General features: G+C 56.2%; 1 protein-coding gene across 9 annotated transcripts; it reads left to right on the forward strand.

Annotated features, from left to right (window-relative positions):
* Positions 1–2640: 2640 nt before the first annotated feature.
* On the forward strand, positions 2641–19827 carry VEGFA (vascular endothelial growth factor A). 9 transcript variants are annotated; one of them, XM_003732674.5, is made up of 8 exons: positions 2641–3748; positions 6769–6820; positions 9851–10047; positions 10847–10923; positions 11283–11312; positions 13114–13185; positions 14368–14499; positions 17882–19827. In XM_003732674.5, exons 1-8 carry the CDS (start codon positions 3683–3685, stop codon positions 17901–17903), a joined length of 648 nt encoding a protein of 215 aa, XP_003732722.1. In that variant the 5' UTR covers positions 2641–3682; the 3' UTR covers positions 17904–19827. The 9 variants fall into 9 exon arrangements, with proteins under 9 accessions (XP_003732722.1, XP_003732723.1, XP_008992751.1 ...); XM_003732675.5 differs by having other exon boundaries at positions 13114–13167; XM_008994504.5 differs by lacking the exon at positions 2641–3748 and adding an exon at positions 4403–6537.
* Positions 19828–21811: the final 1984 nt, after the last annotated feature.

The raw sequence follows: 21811 nt of genomic DNA on the forward strand, positions 1-21811 counted from the left end.
ATGCCTTTTCCCCTTTTTTGAAGACTCAGGTGACTAGGTGACTTGAGCTTTTAATTTGTTGACAATGTGGGCATTGGCTAAGTCCATAAGAGTACATTGTTGTGAATGCCGGTGACAACTCACTGGGGCATGGGATCCAGAGTGAAGCCCTCCAGGTCACAGCCAGGTTGTATCTCCAAAATGAATGGGGAGGTGGGCCATGCTTGCTCACACTAATGAAGGTAGCTCAAACACCCCTAGGCCAGGTTGCAATCCCAGCCTTATATAAAAGGAATTCTGTGCCCTCACCCCGCTGGATCCCTGGGCAAAGCCCACAGAGGGAAACACAAACAGGTGTTGCAACACAGCTTGCTGGTACCACCATGGAGGACAGCAGGCTTGTAGGGATGGGGCACCTGGGGCCATGGAGTCACAGGTGATGGCATCCCTCCTTGGAACCCCTCCAGCCTCCTCTTGACTCTGAAGTTAAGATTTGTTTGTTTGTTTTTCACTAAGACCTGCTCTTTCGAGCCATTGCCTATCTAGGGGCTGAAGAAGGTCGAGTTGAGAAGGGATGCAAGGGAGGGGGCCAGAATGAGCCCTTAAGGCTCAGAGCCTCCATCCTGCCCCAAGGTAGGGATGAGGGAGGGGTCCCTGCCAAGGTGCCTACAGCTTGTGGTCTTGGGGTGTTAGAGGCACACAGGAGGAAAGTTAGTGTCTTCCCTTCCATATCCCAGCCTAGAGTATGGATCCCAGGTGAGGAGGCCTGCCTGGGAGGGGGCCCTGAGCCAGGAAATAAACATTTACTAACTGTAAAAAGACCTTGTCCCTGCTGCTGGGGAGCCTGCCAAGTGGTGGAGACAGGACTAGTGCATCAAGTATGGGAAGGGAGAGATGCGGTGGGTGGGAGCCAGCTCCTCTCCCCATAGAGGCCTTAGGACATCACAGGGGTGGAATTGGGGTACTGTGGAGGTAACCTAGCATCTCCACCAAACCATAGCACCATATGTTGAGGACAGGGCTGGCTGCATAAGCTCCTTACAGCGTTTTGGTCAAACTGAGGGAAACTGCTGCCTTCTCATTCTCAGTCCATGCCTCCACAGAGGCTATGCCAGCTGCAGGGCAGACCCTGGCCAGATCCGGGTGGATATTCAGAGTGACTGGTCCCACTCTTCCCACAGGCATTAGAGCCCTAACTTTGTTCGCTGGGGCAGCCTGGAAATAGCTGGGTCAGAACCCAGCCAGGAATTTTTCCAAGCTGGTTCCTATATGCAAGAATGGGATGGGGGCCTTGGGGAGCACTTCGGGAAGATGTGGAGAGTTCGAGAAAAAGGGGCTTGGAGGCAAGGGAGAGGAGTGGGGGAAGGAGAGGGGAGAAGCTATGAGCCTGGAGAAGTAGCCAAGGGATCCGGAGGGAATGGGGGGCTGAGAAGAAACCCCCAATTCTGTTCAGAAGATGAGCCATGAGTCTGGGCTTGGGCTGATAAAAGCCCTGGCCCCTGGCCTGGTGGGAGCTCTGGGCAGCTGGCCTGCAGACGTTCCTCAGTGTTGGCTGGTAGGTTTGAATCATCACACAGGCGCTGGCCTCCATCCGCCCCCACCAGCCCCCTGGCCTCAGTTCCCTGGCAACATCTGGGGTTGGGGGGGCAGCAGGAACAAGGGCCTCTGTCTGCCCAGCTGCCTCCCCCTTTGGGTTTTGCCAGACTCCACAGTGCATACGTGGGCTCCAACAGGTCCTCTTCCCTCCCGGTCACTGACTAACCCCGGAACCACACTGCTTCCCGCTCTCAGTTCCACAAACTTGGTGCCAAATTCTTCTCCCCAGGGAGGCATCCCTGGACACTTCCCAAAGGACCCCAGTCACTTCAGCCTGTTGGCTGCTGCTCACTTTGATGTCTGCAGGCCAGATGAGGGCTCCAGATGGCACATTGTCCAGATAGACACACTGTGCCCCCTGTCCCAGCCCTGGGCTCTGTACATGAAGCAAGTCCAGTCCCAAACATGCAGCTGTTTGAGAGGTCACAAGTGGGGGGGGGCGGTCAGGAGGAAACTCCCCCCACTCCCTTTCCAAAGCCCATTCCCTCTTTAGCCAGAGCTGGGGTGTGCAGACGGCAGTCACTAGGGGGCGCTCGGCCACCACAGGGAAGCTGGGTGAATACCGGGAGCAGCGTCTTCGAGAGTGAGGACGTGTGTGTCAATGTGGGTGAGTGTGTGCGTGTAGGGGTTGAGGGCGTTGGAGCGGGTAGAAGCCCAGGGGTCACTCCAGGATTCCAATAGATCTGTGCTTCCCTCTCCGCACCCGTCCCTGTCCGGCTCTCCGCCTTCCCCTGCCCCCTCCAATATTCCTAGCAAAGAGGGAATAGCTCTCGGGCCCTGTCCGCACGTAACCTCACTTTCCTGCTCCCTCCTCGCCAATGCCCCGCAGGCGCGTGTCTCTGGACAGAGTTTCCGGGGGCGGATGGGTAATTTTCAGGCTGTGAACCTTGGTGGGGGTCGAGCTTTCCCTTCATTGCAGCGGGCTGGGGGCCAGGCTTCGTTGGGCGTCCGCAGCGCCCGGGTCTGTGCCGCGCGTGGAGGGGGCGAGGCTCGCCTGTCCCCGCCCCCGGGGCGGGTCCCGGAGGGGCGGAGCCAATTTTAGGTTTATAAAAGTCGGTTGATAGCGGAGGATCGCGGAGGCTTGGGGCAGCCGGGTAGCTTGGAGGTCGAGGCGCGGGGGGCTGGCACCGGTGCTCTGTAGGGAGCGCAGCGGCTAGGTGGACCGGTCATCAGATCACTGGCCAGGGCGCTCCGTGCTGGAATTTGATATTCGTTGATCCGGGGTTTATCCTCCTTCTTTTTTCTTAAACATTTTTTCAAAACTGTATTGTTTCCCGTTTTAATTTATTTTTGCTTGCCATTTCCCACTTGAATCCTGCCGACGGTGTGGGGAGATTGCTCTACTCCCTCAAATCACTGTGGATTTTGGAAACCAGCAGAGAGAGGAAAGAGAGGTAGCAAGAGCTCCAGAGAGAAGTCGAGGAAGAGAGAGACGGGGTCAGAGAGAGCGCGCGGGCGTGCGAGCAGCGAGAGGGACAGGGGCAAAGTGAGTGACCTGCTTTTGGGGGTGACCGCCGGAGCGCGGCGTGAGCCCTCCCCCTTGGGATCCCGCAGCGGACCAGTCGGGCTGACGGACAGACAGACAGACACCGCCCCCAGCCCCAGCGCCCACCTCCTCCCTGGCCGGCGGTAGACAGTGGACGCTGCGGCGAGCGGCGGGCAGGGGCCGGAGCCCGCGCCCGGAGGCGGGGTGGAGGGGCTCGGGGCTCGCGGCGTCGCACTGAAACTTTTCGTCCAACTTCTGGGGTGTTCTCGTTCCGGAGGAGCCGTGGTCCGCGCGGGGGAAGCCGACCCGAGCGGAGCAGCGAGAAGTGCTAGCTCCAGCCGGGAGGAGCCGCAGCCGGAGGAGGGGGAGGAGGAAGAAGAGAAGGAAGAGGAGAGGGGGCCGCGGTGGCGACTCGGTGCTCGGAAGCCGGGCTCATGGACGGGTGAGGCGGCGGTGTGCGCAGACAGTGCTCCAGCCGCGCGCGCGCCCCAGGCCCTGGCCCGGGCCTCGGCCCGGGGAGGAAGAGAAGCTCACCAAGGCGCCGAGGAGAGCGGGCAGCCCCATTGCCCGAGCCGGAGAGGGAGCGCGAGCCGCGCCGGCCCGGGTCGGGCCTCCGAAACCATGAACTTTCTGCTCTCTTGGGTGCATTGGAGCCTTGCCTTGCTGCTCTACCTCCACCATGCCAAGGTAAGCGGCCGTGCCCGCCTGGCGCCGCGGGCTGCTGCGAGCGCCTCTCCTGGCTGGGGACGTGCGTGCGAGCGCGCGCGTGGGGCCCCGGTGCCCCACGCGGGTCCATGGGCACCAGGCGCGCGGCGTCCCCCTCTGTCGTCGTAGGTGCAGGGGGAGGGGGCGCGCGCTAGGTGGGAGGGCACCCGGAGAGAGGCTCACCGCCCACGCGGGCCCTGCCCACCCACCGGAGTCACCGCACGTACGATCTGGGCCGACCAGCCGAGGGCGGGAGCCGGAGGAGGAGGCCGAGGGGGCTGGGCTTGCGTTGCTGCTGCCGGCTGAAGTTTGCTCCCGGCCGCTGGTCCCCGCCGATCTGGAAGTCCAGGCAGCCAGGGCGGGAGCCAGAGACCAGCGGGCAGGGGGGCGCTCGGACCTTGGACCGCGGGAGGGTAGAGAGCGTGGAGGGGGCAGGGCGCAGGAGGGAGAGGGGGCTTGCTGTCACTGCCACTCGGTCTCTTTGGCCCTTGCCGCGAGTTTGGGAAAAGTTTTGGGGTGGATTGCTGCGGGGACCCCCCCTCCCTGCTGGGCCACCTGCGCCGCGCCAACCCCGCCCGTCCCCGCTCGCGTCCCGCTCGGTGCCCGCCCTCCCCCGCCCGGCCGGGCGCGCGCGGCGCGGAGCCGATTACATCAGCCCGGGCCTGGCCGGCCGCGTGTTTCCCGAGCCTCGGCTGCCCGAATGGGGAGCCCGGAGTGGCGAGCGGCACCCCTCCCCCCGCCAGCCCTCCGTGGGAAGGTGACCTCTTGAGGTAGCCCCAGCCCGGGGATCCGGAGAACCATCCCTACCCCTTTCCACTGTTTCCAGATCCTACCCTGCCCAGTGCTAGGAGGAATTTCTTGACGCCCCTTCTCTTTCCCCATTTCCTCTCTAGCATGGAGAAAAGCCCCTGTCATCCCTTTTATTTTCATTCCTTTCTGAGGAGAAGATCCGTCTAACCCCTTTATGGCCCCAGTGTCCAGGGAAAGGATGATCACTGTCAGAAGTCGTGGCGCGGGAGCCCACCGGGCGCTTTGTCACACTCCACCGAAAGTCCCGACTTGGTGACAGTGTGCTTCCCTTCCCTCCCCAACAGTCCCGAGTGAGCTGTGCTTTAGCTCTCGTGGGAGTGGATGAAGGGAGGGTTTAAAGAGAGTCATTGCTCCACTTTACCCTTTTGGAGAAATGGCTTGAAATTTGCTGTGCCACGAGCAGCATGGGAATAGTCCTTCCTGAACCCTGGAAAGGAGCTCCTGCCAGCCTTGCACACACTTTGTCCTGGTGAAAGGCAGCGCTGGAGCAGGTGGTTTTTTGGAACCCTAAACTTACCCACCCAACTTGCTTCTGAAAGCCACCTAAGGGGTCCCTTTCCGCTCCTCCCTGACACCTTCCCTCAGCCAGAATCCCCTTGGAGAGGACGCGAGAGGAAAGCCATGGACAGGGGTCGCTGCTAGCACCACAAGTTCCTCAGACCCTGGCACAAAGGCCTTGGCTACAGGCCTCCAAGTAGGGAGGAGGGGGAGGAGTGGCTGCCTGGCCACAGTGTGACCTTCAGAGGCCCCCAGAGAAGGACACCTGGCCCCTGCCTGCCTAGAACCGCCCCTCCTGTGCCCCCTGGCCTTAGAAGGGGTATGCAATTTCCGTCCCCTTTCCTCACTGGGGCCCAGGAGGAGTGAAGGGTCTAGGAAGAATATTGTCAGGGGGAAGCCAGGGGGTGTCATGGGAATGGGCGAGGGGCTGAGCTGCACAATCCAGGGGTCCCTGAGGAAGCCTCAGTGGGAGGGGTCCAGCTAGAAGCCTGGGAGATGTTGTTTTCTCTTGAGAGGGGCTTCCTGTAAGGACCCCTTCCCGTGTGACCTTGGCTTTCTCTGGGATCAGGGCTGGGGGACCTGAGTGTGGTACATTTGGGTTGTGTGAGGGACAGTGGAACTCCCACCAGCAGGGTTTGGTGTTTCATAGGCTAGTGCCCCTCTGGTTGTGAGTGCTGGGCAGGAGGGGAGTTGGTGAGAGCCAGAGACCCTGAGGAAGGGCTGGCAGAAGGCTTTCCTTTCGGGTGCAGCCAGGTCCGCGTGTCTGGGTGTGTTGACCTTCACAGCTTCTGGGGAGGGGAGGAATTATGTGGGGGTGGGGAGGGTTAGGGGAGGCCTCAGGCCTAAGGTGGTGCAGGGGGCCCCCTAGGGGCTGGGCAGTGCCAAGGCATAAAAGCCTTCCCTAGTGTCATTTTGAAGAAGGTGCCCAGGTGAGAGGGGCTTGGGACCTCCTCACCTTGGGAGTGAGAAGAAACCAGCGAACAGGTGGGAGTGGGAGACTGGTGAGGCTTTGGAAATCTACTGAGGCTCTGGAGAGATTTGTTCAGGGAGGAATATGGGGTTCTCTTCCCCTAGGGTCTCCTCCTGGGTTTTTCCCCTCGAAGTAACCTGTGGGCATGCTGGATTATTCCTAGGACTAGAAGAGCTTGGATGGGGGAGGGTGGTTGGTGCCCTTCGGTCCTCAGCACCCCCCTCCCTCTCCAACACCAGCTCACCCTGGTATTTGTCATGTCAGCAGGAGAAGGTCACCATGTTGTTTTTCTCGCCCCCAGTCCTTCCTTCCTGCCCCAGTCCAAATTTGTCCTCCTGTTTGACCTTAATACTTACCATGGCTTTGGACTAGGGAATCAGGGGGACCGTGAGAGCAAGGAGAGGGAAGTGTGGGGAGGGTACAGGGGACCTGGACAGCGAAGCATTCTGGGATTTTCCTCCTGCATTTCCAGCTCCCCAGCCCCCAACATCTGGTTAGTCTTTAACTTCCTCGGGTTCATAATCGGAGCAGTCCAGGAGTGGTGGGCATATTTTGTGCCCCAGGGGACCCCGGGTTGTGTCCTCTTTGACTCAGAAGACTTGGAGAAGCCAGAGGCTGTGGGTGGGAGGGAAGTGAGGAGGGAGGAGGGGCCGGGTGGCTGGGCCTGTGCACCCTGGTCCTGGCCCCTGCCCCTGCCCATGTCTTGCTCTCTTTCTGTCCTCAGTGGTCCCAGGCTGCACCCATGGCAGAAGGAGGAGGGCAGAATCACCACGAAGGTGAGTCCCCCTGGCTCTTGGATGGAGGTTCCCTGTCCTCTCAGGGGATGGGTGGACGGCCTAATTCCTTTTCTGTGGGGAGGAAGGGGAAGAGGCACAGGAATATGAGGATCAAGAAAGAAAAAGCTGGATCCCATGAGGTTCACCCCGTTTTGTGAGGACCCTCCGCTGTTCAGGTCTCTGCTAGAAATAGGACTTGTTGCCTTTTTCTTCTGCTCTTTCCAGTACAGTTTTATTCAGAGAAGGAGCCATGAGCACAGAGCAAGAAGACAGTGTTCAGGGATCCTAGATGCTGGGAAAAGTGTCCCTGTCTTCCCTAGCTCCTGGGGGAGGGTGGACATTCAGCGTCATTTCCTATATAGGCATGTCCCACTCACGGGAACTGTGACCCCTCCTGTGTGAGCTGGAGGTGCAGAGGGCTCAGCCTAATGGGATCTCCCCTCCTTTCCCTGGTTTGCATTCCTTTGCGGGTGGAGAAAGCCCCACTTGACTAGGTTCGGGTGCTGTGAACTTCCCTCCCAGGCCAGCAGAGGGCTGGCTGTAGCTCCCAGGCGCCCCGCCCCCCTGCCCAACCCCAAGTCCGCCTGCCTTTTGTTCCGCTGTGGTTTGGATCCTCCCATTTCTCTGGGGACACCCTGGCTCTCCCCACCACTGACTGTGGGCTGTGCTTTCCACCTCCGGGGAGGAAAGGCCCTGGGGTCTTCCTTTAGGCAAGTTTCCCTGACCTAAATCCAGCATAGCTGGGTAGTGGCCAGAGTGGTGGTGCCCAGCCTGTTCTGCCTCCTCGTTCCCCACCCCAGGAGCCCCTTCCTTGGCCTAGGACCTGGCTACTCAGCCGTTGACCAGCCCCCTGCTTCTAGTGCGCCACTCGCTCCTTTCAGCTTTCCAGTGGTCTCTGGTCTGGGAGAGGCAAGACAAATGGTCTTTGTTTGCTGGAGAAAAGGTTGTCTGCGATACATAAGGAAAACCACGACAGCCTGGTGTTGGAGCCCGTATGTGCTCCCGGGCAGCGGAGGCCAGCCCGCCTTGGAGGGGTGGCTGCCTGATGAAGGGTGTGGGTGGGGTTGCCCCCCTTCCACCTCCCATGGGGCTTGGGGATTCCAAGGAGAAGCTTTTCTGGGGAATTCCTACCCCAGGTCTTTTTACCCTCATCTACCAACCCCTTGCCCAGCCCAGACCTTTCTGCTGTGCCCTCTTGGGCCACAAGCCTGGCTCTCCTCTGTCCCAGCCTTGATGAAGGGGACAGTTCCAAACTTCTTGATTGGTCATCTGCTTCCCTGTTGATTTGGCTTTAAAAAATGACTTTTTCAGACTTCGGGTCTCGTTCACTCGTTCCGGTAACCCTTGGTGGGTAGAGAAGGATTCTGTGCCTGTTGGTGGTCTGGATAAAAGTAGAGACCTCACAGGAGGCAGTGGACGGGCTTGGTTCCCGCTGTTCTTTCTGTTTTCACACCTGTGGCCTTCTCCCCACCTTCCTCCCAACCAACCTGTTGTGTACATACCCCCCCCCATTGTCCTTTATTCTTCTGGAAAGCAGACCTTGGAGGGAGGAGTGAGGGGGAGGTCCGATATGGTTTCTGGGGTGGGGTTGGGAGCTGGGGTGGAAGTCCACTGGGCATACACTTAAGATGCTTTGGTGAAGTTCTAAACTTCATATTACCCAGGCTGAAAAAGAGCACTTGTTCCCAGGGCTGGAAATGGAAGACAGAACTCCACCTTTTCAGCCTGTTTCAGTGTCTGAGATCAGCCCAACCCACTTCTACAGTTGAGCAGAGTTGGAGGCCCGGAGACGGGAGGGACTGGCCCAAGGTCGCACCAACTCATGGCCAGAGCCTGGGCCTCCTCACTGGCCAGGTGTTATTTCTTCCCTCTGTGTAGGGAACCCATTTCAGGGACAGGCTTGCTATGTGCTAGTGTTGCCGGGGGAGGGAGCGGGGGGAGGCGATGGGAGTGGCAGGCTGGGCCACAATTTGGAATAGTCATGCCGGAGTCCTGCATTTATTTATTCTCAAGGGCTCCACCCCTGTGGCCCAGAATTACCCCTTCATGCTCCAATGCACCCCAGGCTCTGCCGCCAGCCTGGGAAACTGTCTTTACCCTGGTCTCCCTCCAGATCAACTTCTAGAAATGTTTCGTGGTTACAGTGGCAGCACTGTTTTTTCCATGATGCAAGGAGTTTGCCCTCTTGGGCGGGGTTATCAGTGTCTGGTAGGGCTCTCAGCATGACCGCCCACTGCCACCTGCTGGTTCCAGGCGGGCCCAGCCCCTGTGCTGATGGCCACCACCTTCCCAGCTCAGGTCTGAGGAAGGGGACTGGCAGGGGGAAAGGTGCCTCCTCTGTTTTTGCCTGATACAGGCTTGGGAACACTTTGATGTCAGCTAATTCTCACTCTTTTTACTTACTTGCTGTGTGGGCTTGGGGCAAGTCACTTAGCCTCTCTGGGCCTCCTGTTCCCCATCTGTAAAATGCAATCTCAGTAGTGTCTAATGGTATCATGTGGAGAGACTTGTGTGAGATGATAGCTGCAGCCTACTGTGCACAGTACCCAGCGTGTAGTAACTGCTCAATAAATAGTTGCTGCTGCAGTTGATGTCATGGTAGTGGTTGTGGGGAGGTTGTAGGAAACTGGAGACTAACTTGGCAAAGCTGACTCTTCCTCCTTTTAGGGGAAGCTTAGAGCATCCCCATGGGGTGTACCCACAGTCAAACTGTCTTTTGTCATCGAGTTTGACCCAGGATTCAGTTCAGCTGTCACAGTGAGGTGGCAGGATCAGATGTGGCAGGCCATGTCCCTTGGAACTTGAGTACATTGTGTGATCTCTGGAATAAAAACAGGCCTTTACCAGTGTTGATGGTGGGAAGCTGAGGGACGTGCTTTCAATGCAGTAGGAGGGACTGAAGTTAGATTTTTGGAAGGACTTGCCTGATACAGAAGCTCCAGGGAGTGGCTTTGCAGAGCTGAGTGGAGAGTGGGGCTAGCCGTCTTTTGTGTCACCCACTGGGCTCATGCATCGCCGCCTCTCATGCAGTGGTGAAGTTCATGGATGTCTACCAGCGCAGCTACTGCCATCCGATCGAGACCCTGGTGGACATCTTCCAGGAGTACCCTGATGAGATCGAGTACATCTTCAAGCCATCCTGTGTGCCCCTGATGCGATGTGGGGGCTGTTGCAATGATGAGGGCCTGGAGTGTGTGCCCACTGAGGAGTTCAACATCACCATGCAGGTGGGCATCTTTGGGAAGTGGGGGCAGGGGGGCATAGGGAGGGGTGTAACACTTTGGGAACAGGTGGTTCCAGGTCCCTTCCTGGCTAGACTTGCCTTGTCCAGCTCCTGCCTCTGAGTTGCACAGGGGAGGTGTGCCAGGGTCTTGTCTTGCCTTCTGTGGAGAAGATGTTTGCATTCCCAGCCCAGGATCCCAGCAAGCCCCAACCATCTCCTCCTTACTGATGGTTTACCCCTGGGCTCAGGAGGGGGCAGATGGGTGCCTGTGCCAGGGGGCCCCTCTCTTCTCTTGAAGAGAGTCCAGAGGGCCCTCCCATCTTGGGGGCTCTGTTTGGGAAGCTGGATGAACCTGGTCCATGGAGAGTTTAAAAAGTCTTTTGGTGTTACCTGGTGATGGGGCACATCTCAGCCCAGATAGGGTGGGAGGGAGCTGTGAGCCACAGGGAGGGGGTTGCTTTCGGGTATGTACTGGGAGTCAGGGTGAGGCCTAGGGAGGATGAAAGAAGGGGAGGGAATGGGGAGTGGTAATCATCTAGGATTTGAATTCCCAGCCTGGCCAACCCTTGCAGCCGTGTCTTGGCCTCAAGTGGAATGAGGGCTCCTTGAGGCCAGCAGGGTTGGGGGAGTTGAGGTGGGCCTGAGCCTCTTTCCTGTTAGAGCTCTTGGTCCTCCCTGCCTCCACCACCCATCCCTGCTCTGCAGAACCCCTGGGTGCTGAGTGACAGGAGCCCCAGGGTTGTCCCATCTGGGTTTGGCTGGCTGGGTCACTAACCTCTGTGATCTGCTTCTTTCCCCCCCAGATTATGCGGATCAAACCTCACCAAGGCCAGCACATAGGAGAGATGAGCTTCCTACAGCACAACAAATGTGAATGCAGGTGAGGATGTAGTTACGGATTCATTATCAGCAAGTGGCTGAAGGGCACCTGGTCTGTGCCAGGGTTAAGCATGTTGTACGTTAGCCCACGTCCAGCTTCCAGCTGCGTGACCTTGGGCATTTTACTTCAATGTGCCTCAGTTTCTACGTCTGTAAAATGGGTACAGTAGTAGTATATCTTAGAGCCTTGTTATAAGGATTAAATAAGTTATATATGAGGAGATTAAAACAGTGTGGCTCCATCATAAATGCTGTTTTTACTGTGGTTTTAACAATGATAGTGTTATTATCCCCTATCATTGTCATCACCGTCTTAACCCTTCTCTGTTTTGTTCTTTTCTCTCTCCCTACCCATTTCAGACCAAAGAAAGATAGAGCAAGACAAGAAAAGTAAGTGGCCCTGACTTTAGCACTTCTCCCTCTCTGTGGCCGGTTGTCTTGATCTGGGGCTCTTGGCTACCTCTGTTGGGGGCTCTCGTGGCCTCCCTGGGTCAGGGAGTTGGTCTTATGGGGGACTTGTGGTGGCAGCAACAACGGGATGGTTCCAGCTCCAGGGTGATGGCTCTAGGGTTAGTGAGAAATCCCAGCCAGGAGCCTGGCACTTGCTTTGGAAGGGACCATGCCTTCCGGGTCTCCGGATCATTCCTGGGCAGGACTTGCTGTTTCGGTGTGTCAGGGGCAATATGGACACTGACTTCCTGGCTTGCTCTGGGGCACCCACAGTGGGGAGAGGACATAGGTGGCAGAGGAAACAGCCTCTTTTTGGGGTGGCTGTGATGGTGCAGTTGGATGTGAGGCTGGCTGGAGGGTGTTTCTCAGTGCAGGCCCTCCTGTCGGCAGCAGGCAGCAGACACACAGCCCTCTTGGCCAGGGAGAAAAAGTTGAATGTTGGTCATTTTCAGAGGCTTGTGAGTGCTCAGTGTTCAGGGTCGGGTAGGATGGTGGGGGACAAGGTCTGGTGACAGTAAGCCTTCAAGACAGGGTGGGTGGCTGGCATCGGCTCGAGCTTGTAGGGAAAGAGAGACTGAGAGAGAGCACCTGGGCCCTGCCCTTCCCCACACCATCCTGTCTGCCCCCAGTGCTGTGGGGACATTGAAGTCCCCTATGCCTCACCCCCTTGCCTCTTCCCTCAGCCTGCAGCTTCCAGATTGAGAGGATGCGGAAACCCTCCTTCCACCCTTTGGTGCTTTCTCCTAAGGGGGACAGACTCACCCTCTCTGGTCCCTTCTCCCCCTCCTTTCTTCCCTGTGACAGACATTCTGAGGTGTGTTCTCTCGGGCCTGGCAGGCATGGAGGGCGCTGGTTCTCTTGAGGGGCACAGGCTACAGCTTGCCCCCTTCCCATTTCCCCGAATGACTGCTTTGCCACGGGGAGAGTAGGGGGCTCGCCTGGGCTCGGAATAGTGTCTGGTGAGATGGTGTCGCAGGCTTTGACAGGCTGGGGAGAGAACGCCCTGCCAAGTACCGCCCAGGCCCCTCCTCCCCAGCCCTCCCTAACTCCCACCCCACCCTGCTGCCTGTCCGGGGCTCCCGGACACCCGGCCGTGCCTCCCAGTCCAGGTCGTGCTGAGCAGGCTGTTGCCTTTTTGTGTTGCTCTTGGTTCTGTGCCAGCTCCGAAGGTAGCTGCTTCCCCCACGCCGGGATTCCCAGAGGTTCTGTCGCACTCAGAAATGAAAGCAGAAGGTGCCCGATGCTCAGCCTGCCCTCCCACTCCTGCTCCCCATCCAGGCAGCTCTCTGACCTTCTCCCCGAAGCCTGGCCTACCTTTCATCACCCCCTGACCTTCAGGGTCAGACTTGGACAGAGTTGCTGGGCAAAGAGCCTTCCCTCGGGCTTTGCCCTCTGCCAGGGACCAGGAGCCTCTGTGAGCATGGAGACCCTTGCGTCCTGTGCCCTCTACCCAGTCTCAGTTTCCCACCCTTAACCTTGTCAGGGTCTGTGTTTGCCACTGCAGGGTGGCCGGTGTGAGGAGAAGAAAGAGCCATTGAGTGCTTGCTGCCCAGACACTCCTGTGTGTTTCTGTGCATGCCTTCCCAGAGACACTTGCCTCCTGACACTTCCTCCAGGAAGCCTCCCTGTGTGGCTTTGCTTTGGTCCTTCCCCTATCCCTGCCCTCCTCACTGCTTCTTTTACTCCACCCGACCCCCGACCGCCCCTGCTCTCTCTCTGTCTCTGTTTTTTTATTTTCCAGAAAATCAGTTCCAGGAAAGGGAAAGGGGCAAAAACGAAAGCGCAAGAAATCCCGGTATAAGTCCTGGAGCGTGTACGTTGGTGCCCGCTGCTGTCTAATTCCCTGGAGCCTCCCTGGCCCCCAGTCCAGCTCCCGCCTGCTGTACCCCATAACCCTGCCTCCCTCCCTTGGTCCCTCCCTGGCGCTCATCCCCCTGGCCCTTGTCTCTTTCTCTCACTCTCACTCCACTAATTGGCACCAACGGGTAGATTTGGTGGTGGCGTTGCTGGTCCAGGGTTGGGTGAATCGGGGGGGCGAGCAGGCCTGGAGGATTGAGGGCGGGGACTCTGGCTTGGCTGGGCACCCATTTTCTCTCACCCACTGGGCACTGGTGGCGGGCCCATGTTGGCACGGGTGCCTGCTCACCCAACTGGTTTCCATTGCTCTAGGCTTCTGCATTCGTCTGGAAGCTGAGGGTAGTGGGGAGGGCAGACGTGGCCCAAGAAGGGCCGTGAATGACCCAAGGCGGCTTGTCGAATGACTCCTCAGCTGAAGGAGGAGCTTGGGTGGGATCACACACCATGTGGCAGCCTCTCTTCATCTAGTGGAAGTGCCCTGGCTCCTCATGGAGTAAGGGGCCTCTGGAGGGGAGCCCCCTATTCCAGTCCAACCCACGGCACCTGCAGAGTGCTCCCTGTAGGGCAGTCTCTTCCTCTGGGTTGGAGGCTACGGTGGGCCCTGCCCTGGGCCTTCTGGCCACCAGCAGCCTGGCCTGTGGATGCTGCCTGTGGGCTTAGCCTCCCATCACACCCTACTTTAGCCCACCTTGGTGGAGGGGCCTGGGCATGAGCCGGTGCATAGGGAGAAGGTGGCCCCTGCCATCTCAGTGGCCCTTGATTGCCATCCCCAGCCAGTGAAGAGTCAAGGCGTGCTCAGATGGGGGTGGCAGCAGTTGGGTCCCTGTGGCCTGAGACTCACTCTTGTCGCCCAGGGACACAACATTGCCCCTCACGGCAGTCTCTCCCTGCACTCTCTGCCCGCCTGTGCCTGCCTCTTCCTGTGGCAGGTGTCCTAGCCAGTGCTGCCTCTTTCTGCCGCTCTCTCTGTCTTCTGCTGTAGCACTCAGATCCTTCCAGGGCGTGGAAGGGCGTGGGGGCTGACCAGCTGGGTGGGGGTGCAGCTGTGGACGTGTCAGGGGGTGTTGCATGGTGATTTTTTTTTCTCTCTCTCTGCTGATGCTCTAGCTTAGATATCTTTCCTTTTGCCTTTTTGCAGTCCCTGTGGGCCTTGCTCAGAGCGGAGAAAGCATTTGTTTGTACAAGATCCACAGACGTGTAAATGTTCCTGCAAAAACACAGACTCGCGTTGCAAGGCGAGGCAGCTTGAGTTAAACGAACGTACTTGCAGGTTGGTTCCCAGAGGGCGAGCAAGTCAGAGAGGGGCATCACACAGAGATGGGGAGAGAGAGAGAGAGAGAGAAAGAGAGCGAGCGAGCGAGCGAGAGAGCGCCTGAGAGGGGCCAGCTGCTTGCTCAGTTTCTAGCTGCCTGCCTGATGACTGCTGCCTTCTCTGCTTTTAAGGCCCCATGGTGGGCTGCAGGCGCTGATCCAGCCTGGCGGGGCCTGTTCTGAGGTTGGCCTGGTTGCCTGAGTGGTAGGCTGGTGTGGCTTAGTGTGGTGGTGTGGACGCAAGCTGTGTGTTGTGTCCTGTGGTCCTTCTGCTCATAGTGGCTGTTGGTCCTGACGTTATTACTCCTCTGGTACTAATGCTGAGAAGCTGAAAGCCGGCTCCAGGTGTGGACGATGTCCACAAGGCATAGACGCTCTCACTGCGCTCACCGGGGCCTGGGCTGCTCTCACGGCTCTCTCCAGGGCCTGGCCTCGGTCGGCCCTTTGATGTCTGCGTGGCTGAGCTTCTCACTCACTCAGTGTTTCTTGATGGGGGAAGGGATTGAGTCTCCCACTTCAGACTTGGCCTCCCTGAGGAAAGGGTTGTGTCACCCCCTTTGGACTGGGGCTCCCTGAGGACAGGGATAGGTCTCTCCCTTCAGACTGGGGCTCCCTGAGGATAGGGCCATGTCTCCCCCCTCAACTGGGGCTCCCTGAGGAGAGGGCCATGTCTCCCCCCTCAAGTAGGGCTCCCTGAGGATAGGGCCATGTCTCCCCCCTCAAATGGGGCTCCCTGAGGATAGGGCCATGTCTCCCCCATCAGACTGGGGCTCCCTGAGGATAGGGCCATGTCTCCCCCCTCAGACTGGGACTCCCTGAGGATAGGGACATGTCTCCCCCCTCAGACTGGGGCTCCCTGAGGATAGGGCCATGTCTCTTCCCTCAGACTGGGGTTCCCTGAGGATAGGGCCATGTCTCTTCCCTCAGACTGGGGCTCCCTGAGGATTGGGCCATGTCTCCCCTCTCAAACTGGGGCTCCCTGAGGATAGGGCCATGTCTCTTCCCTCAGACTGGGGCTCCCTGAGGATTGGGCCATGTCTTCCCCCTCAGACTGGGGCTCCCTGAGGATAGGGCCATGTCTCCCCCCTCAGACTGGTGCCCCTGAGGATAGGGCCATGTCTCCCCACTCAGACTGGGGCTCCCTGAGGATAGGGCCATGTCTTCTCCCTCAGACTGGGGCTCCCTGAGCATTGGGCCATGTCTCCCCCCTCAGACTGGGGCTCCCTGAGGCCAGGACTATGTCTCCACCCTCAGACTGGGGTTCCCTGAGGCCAAGGCTATGTCTCCCCCCTCAGACTGGGGCTCCTTGAGGCCAGGACTACGTCTCTCCCCTCAGACTGGGGTTCCCTGAGGATAGGGCCATGTCTCCCCACTCAGTCTGGGGCTCCCTGAGGATTGGGCCATGTCTCCCTCCTCAGACTGGGGTTCCCTGAGGCCAGAGCTATGTTTTTTCCCTCAGACTGGGGCTCCCTGAGGCCAGGGCTATGTCTCCCCCCTCAGACTGGGGCTCCCTGAGGCCAGGGCTATGTCTCCCCCCTCAGACTGGGGCTCCCTGAGGCCAGGGCTATGTCTCCCCGCTCAGACTAGGGCTCTCTGAGGGCAAGGGCTCTGGCTATTGGTTTAGGACAGGGCAGTTTTGCCTACACACTGAAGGAGCTGTAGCATTTGATATAACTTTAATCCTCCACCAGTCATGGTGACAACCCCAAGCAGCCCACACATTTTCAAGTGCCCCCAGGATGCGTGGAGGGAGGGTTCTGTGCCCATTCTCCTGACATTAGACCATAAACTCCATAAGCCCGGGCCCGGTTTAGTTACCTTTGTGAACCCCAGGCATCTGTACCTCTGCCCCTTGTCCATGTTGAGGACCAGGGAGGTATCAAATGAATGAATGAATGAATGCATACCACAGTTCAGGGGGGCGAGGCTGGGAGCACAGGCTGGGCCAGGCGGCTGGCAATCTTTCAATGCCTTAGCCTGAGTTCTTTATACCAGTTTGGCTGTGCTCAGTGAGGGAGGCCCTGGAGAGTAAGGATAAGCTTCACTTAGGGAGGCAGGACTTTTATGAGGATTCCCCAGACAGGGCCAAGGCACCGCCAGCACACCCCAAGGCTGCATTAGGGGAGTCTCCCCTCCCCCACCAATGTTCTTGTGGCTTGTGGGTGCTCAGGGGATGCTGGGAACCAGGCCTGGGTAGTTGGTATGATTCTGTCTGTCTTAGCCCTATGTAAAACCAAGTGGTGTATATTAGTGCTGGGGGTGGGGGCTCTGCCTAACTTCAGTTCTAGATGAGGGGGTCTCAGTTCCCCAGGGGTCCTTGGGGAAGATTAGGGACTTGACATTTTAGGATTTTTTTTGGTGATGATCCTGCAGACGGGTGTGTGTGTGTGAAGTGACCTGGAGCTAACTGAAGTTACCCTAACCTCCTAATTCCTTACCCAACCCTCAAGCTGGCTGGATCTGCAAATATCAGTTTCCAAAATCGGAGGCTTAGGACTCCCATTTCTGGGCTCCCAGAAGGGTAGGGCCTGCTCTGCCTCCTCCTCACAATCAGCCCAGGGGCAGGAGCATGCCGAGAAAGTTCTGGGAGGCCCCCTTTGCTTCAGCAGGAGTAGCGAAGCTGCAGGATCGTCTCTCCCCATCCTAAGTGAAGCAGCATATTGGAAAGGGAAGAGCTGGGGACCTGGGACTGCAGCCTCTAGCCAGCTCAAGAGAAATGAGGCCTGCAGCCACACTGGGAGGGGACCCGGGGAATGGAGATGTTCCTTCACCTTCCTGGGGCCTCCTGCTCTAGCTACCCCTTTGGGAGCCTCCCATCCCCAGGGCAGGCCTTTGCTGTCGCTGGCCACCCAGCCAAGCCTCTCTGCCTCAGGCGTTCTCCCCGAGGCTCTGCCCACTCTCTTCCCCATACCAGCCCCTAGAGACCAATCGGAAAAACATCCTCAGCAGGGAGCCTCTTCTGATTAACTTCATCTAGCTCTGGTCACCCCTTGGCTCTTAAAATGTCAGGTGGAGACTGTTCTTTGGTATCCGTTCATTTGTTGCTTTGTAAAGTGTTCCCATGTCCTTGTCTTGTCTCAGTAGATTGAGAGCTCCAGAGGGCAGACTGGGAGCCCCTGAGAGGAGCTACTGCTCAGACTGGGGCTCCCTGAGGGTGGGGCTGGGGCTGCTCTCACACTGGGGCTTTTTGTCCCAGGACCACACCTTCCTGTCCTCTTGGCTCTTAAGGTGCCGGAAGCTGCAGTGACCCAGAGGCCCCCAGGAATGGGGAGGCCGTCTGCCTCGTCGCTAGGCCCCCTCACTTGGCTCTAACTCCAGCCTTCGTTTTCCATTCCCCTCAGATGTGACAAGCCAAGGCGGTGAGCCGGGCAGGAGGACGGAGCCTCCCTCAGGGTTTCGGGAACCAGATCTCTCACCAGGAAAGACTGACACAGAATGATGGATACAGAAAGCACGCTGCCGCCACCACACCATCACCATCGACAGAACAGTCCTTAATCCAGAAACCTGAAATGAAGGAAGAGGAGACTCTGCGCAGAGCACTTTGGGTCCGGAGGGCAAGACTCCGGCAGAAGCATTCCCGGGCGGGTGACCAAGCACGGTCCCTCTTGGAATTGGATTCGCCATTTTGTTTTTCTTGCTGCTAAATCACCGAGCCCGGAAGATTAGAGTTTTATTTCTGGGATTCCTGTAGACACACCCACCCACATACATACGTTTATATATATATATATATATATATATATATTATATATATAAAAATAAATATCTATATTTTATATATATAAAATATATATATTCTTTTTTAAATTAACAGTGCTAATGTTATTGGTGTCTTCACTGGATGTATTTGACTGCTGTGGACTTGAGCTGGGAGGGGAACGTTCCCACTCAGATCCTGACAGGGAAGAGGATGAGACGAGAGACTCCGGCATGATCTTTTTCTTTGTCCCACTTGGCCGGGCCAGGGTCCTCTCCCCTGCCCAAGAATGTGCAAGGCCAGGGCATGGGGGCAAATATGACCCACTTTCAGGAACACCGACAAACCCAACCCTGGCGCTGAGCCTCTCCCCTCGGTCAGACGGACAGAAAGGCAGATGACAGGTACAGGGACGAGCACACTGGCTCTGACTAGGAGTTTGGGGAGCTTCAGGACGTTGCTGTGCTTTGGGGATTCCCTCCACATGCTGCATGCGAATCTCACCCCCAGGAGCATTGCCTGGAAGATTCAGGAGCCTGGGCGGTGTTCACTTACTCTCACCTGCTTCCGAGTTGCCCGGGAGGCCACTGACAGATGTCCCAGCAAAGAGAAGAGACACGTGTTGGAAGCAGCAGCCCATGACAGCGCCTCCTCCTGGGACCCACCCTCATCTTCTTCCTGCTCCCCTTCCTGGGGTGCAGCCTAAAAGGACCCGATGTCCTCACACCATTGAAACCACTAGTTCTGTTCCCCCAGGAGGCCTGGTTGTGTGTGTGTGAGTGGTTAACCCTCCTCCATCCCCTGGCCCTTCCCTTCCCAAGGCACAGAGAGACAGGGCAGGATCCACATGCCCATTGTGGAGGCGGAGAAAAGAGAAAGTGTTTTGTATACGGTACTTATTTAATATCCCTTTTTAATTAGAAATTAAAACAGTTAATTTAATTAAAGAGTAGGGTTTTTTTCAGTATTCTTGGTTAATATTTAATTTCAACTATTTATGAGATGTATCTTTTGCTCTCTCTCGCTCTCTTATTTGTACTGGTTTTTGTATATAAAATTCATGTTTCCAATCTCTCTCTCCCTGATCGGTGACAGTCACTAGCTTATCTTGAACACATATTTAATTTTGCTAACACTCAGCTCTGCCCTCCCCTTCCCCCTGGCTCCCCAGCACACATTCCTTTGAAATAGGGTTTCAATATACATCGACATACTATATATATATTTGGCAACTTGTATTTGTGTGTATATATATATATATGTTTATGTATATATGTGATTCTGATAAAATAGACATTGCTATTCTGTTTTTTATATGTAAAAACAAAACAAGAAAAAATAGAGAATTCTACATACTAAATCTCTCTCCTTTTTTAATTTTAATATTTGTTATCATTTATTTATTGGTGCTACTGTTTATCCGTAATAATTGTGGGGAAAAGATATTAACATCACGTCTTTGTCTCTAGTGCAGTTTTTCGAGATATTCCGTAGTACATATTTATTTTTAAACAACGACAAAGAAATACAGATATATCTTAAAAAAAAAAAGCATTTTGTATTAAAGAATTTAATTCTGATCTCAAAGCTCCTCTTGGTTTCTCCTTCTCCATGGAATCCTTGCTCTAGACTTTCTCCCACCCCTTTCCCTCTTTCTTTGGGGAACGTGGCATTTTTCTTGGGTCTGGGAAAGGTGTGTCTAATGTGTAGGCCTTGTTCTGGGGGTGAAGTCCTTCCATTTTGGTTGAGCTGGTCCCGGGGGAACCCATCCATCCTGTCTTGATATAGAAGGTGGGAAGCTCTGGGAATGGGTGGGACAGGAGAAACAGCTCATCAGACAGGAACCAAGGACCCTTGCAATAGGTAGCGCTGCCTTCAGGAATTAGGTGATCCAGGCCTCTGTGCCTTGGCCAAAGAAGGAACTGGCCATGTCTCCAAGCTTGCTGCCTGGGAGATAGGAGAGAGCTGTGTACAGCTGTGGGGGTCTTATTGGCTGCGACTGGCTGGGAGTGAGCAGGGGATGCTGCTAGAGGGCTGTGACGCCGGGGTGTAACTTAATTTTACATAGTTACACCCTGGAGCTCCTTGAGCCTCTGGAAGATAGACCCATAGTTCTGGTCTCTGACTCCTTGCCCAACCTTGCTGCATAAGCTCTTCTCTCATGTCCTGCTCCTGGTACGGTGGCACCTGTCCAGATCTTTGGCACTGAAGAGCAGTGCTTCCAGATTTACTTCCTTTACTCCTGTAGCCTCTCATTTGTTTTTGTAAACCATAAATATGGCTTGAATAAATATTGAGCCAGCCATTATGCTGCTATGAATAAGATACAGTTCCACCCCTCAAGGATCTGGTGAGAGTGAGTGGGCGAGGAGACAAAAAACTATACATCTGTGAGCAGAAAAATAAATAAAATGTGCTGGGGGGCATCTGATCCAGTTTGGGGGTGGTAGTAGTTGTGTGGGGGTGGTGTCTTCTCATGACATTATCTCTAGGCTGCCTAGAGGATGGTTTGAAGGTAGGGAGAACAGAGCAGGAGGGAGGTGAAAGGGTTGAGGGCATCCTAGGCAGAAAGGATAGTGTGAGCAAGGCATGAAGGTGGCACTTGGGCAGGGAGTGGGTGGTGGGGGGAGGCTGGAAACATGGTCAGGTGTTAGCGCCGGGGGAGCCTACAAGCACCATGCCAAGAGCCTAGGTCCTCTCAGGGATGAGCAGCAGCTGAGGGGCTTTAAACACGAGTGGCCCAGTCAGATACACTTGTCCACAGATGCCTGGCAACAGAATGGGAGGCAGAGAGGCTGTTGTAGTCTTAGAGGAGGAATCGCGATGAGGGTGGGGAAGTTGCTTTGGTGACTGGCAGCATGGGCACGTGCAAGGTCTCAGCCTCAGGCAGCTTTTGGTCTACTAAGTGGTCCTTTCCCAATCACTGACCACGTGCCAGTCCCTACATTGGTGAACACTGAATCTGCACAGCAGCCCTGGGAGGCAGGTGCTTTTTTTTTTTTTTTTCCAAGATGAAGTCTTGCTTTGTTGCCCAGGCTGGAGTGCAATGGTGTGATCTCGGCTCCCCGCAACCCTGCCTCCCGGTTTCAAACGATTCTCCTGCTTCAGCCTCCCGAGTAGCTGGGATTACAGGCACGCACCACCAAGCCTGGCTAATTTTTGTATTTTTAGTAGAGACTGGGGTTTCACCATATTGGTCAGGCTCGTCTTAAATGCCTGACTTCAGAGGATCTACCTGCCTCAGCCTCCCAAAAGTGCTGGGATTACAGGCATGGGCCACTGTACCCAGCCTATTAATGAGAAATTGTATATTCTTTTGGTACTAAGTCTTTGCATCTGTCCAAGGGCAGAAATCGGGTGTAAAGAAAAAAATACGTCTTTGAATCTGATACTTACCGCGTGTCTCAATTGGTTGTAGCCACGTTTCGAGTGCTTAATCTACACATGGCTAGTGGCTATCATTTCTGACAGTGTAGCATTAAAATGTACTCCCCCTTTTGTTTGTCTTCCCCAATTAGAATGCAAGCCCCATGAGGGAAGAGATTTTTGTCTGTTTCGTTCATTGTATCTC

Source organism: Callithrix jacchus, chromosome 4 (assembly GCF_049354715.1).
Source record: "Callithrix jacchus isolate 240 chromosome 4, calJac240_pri, whole genome shotgun sequence".
NCBI classification, from domain to species: Eukaryota; Metazoa; Chordata; class Mammalia; order Primates; family Cebidae; genus Callithrix; species Callithrix jacchus.

What these genes read in the sequence shown, in the direction of transcription:
- VEGFA (XM_003732674.5), top strand. Translation starts at nt 3,683, where the DNA reads ATGAACTTTCTGCTCTCTTGGGTGCATTGGAGCCTTGCCTTGCTGCTC. An exon ending in AGTTCAACATCACCATGCAG is followed by an intron (nt 10,048 to 10,846) that starts GTGGGCATCTTT and finishes TTTCCCCCCCAG; the next exon opens with ATTATGCGGATCAAACCTCA. An exon ending in CGGTATAAGTCCTGGAGCGT is followed by an intron (nt 13,186 to 14,367) that starts GTACGTTGGTGC and finishes GCCTTTTTGCAG; the next exon opens with TCCCTGTGGGCCTTGCTCAG.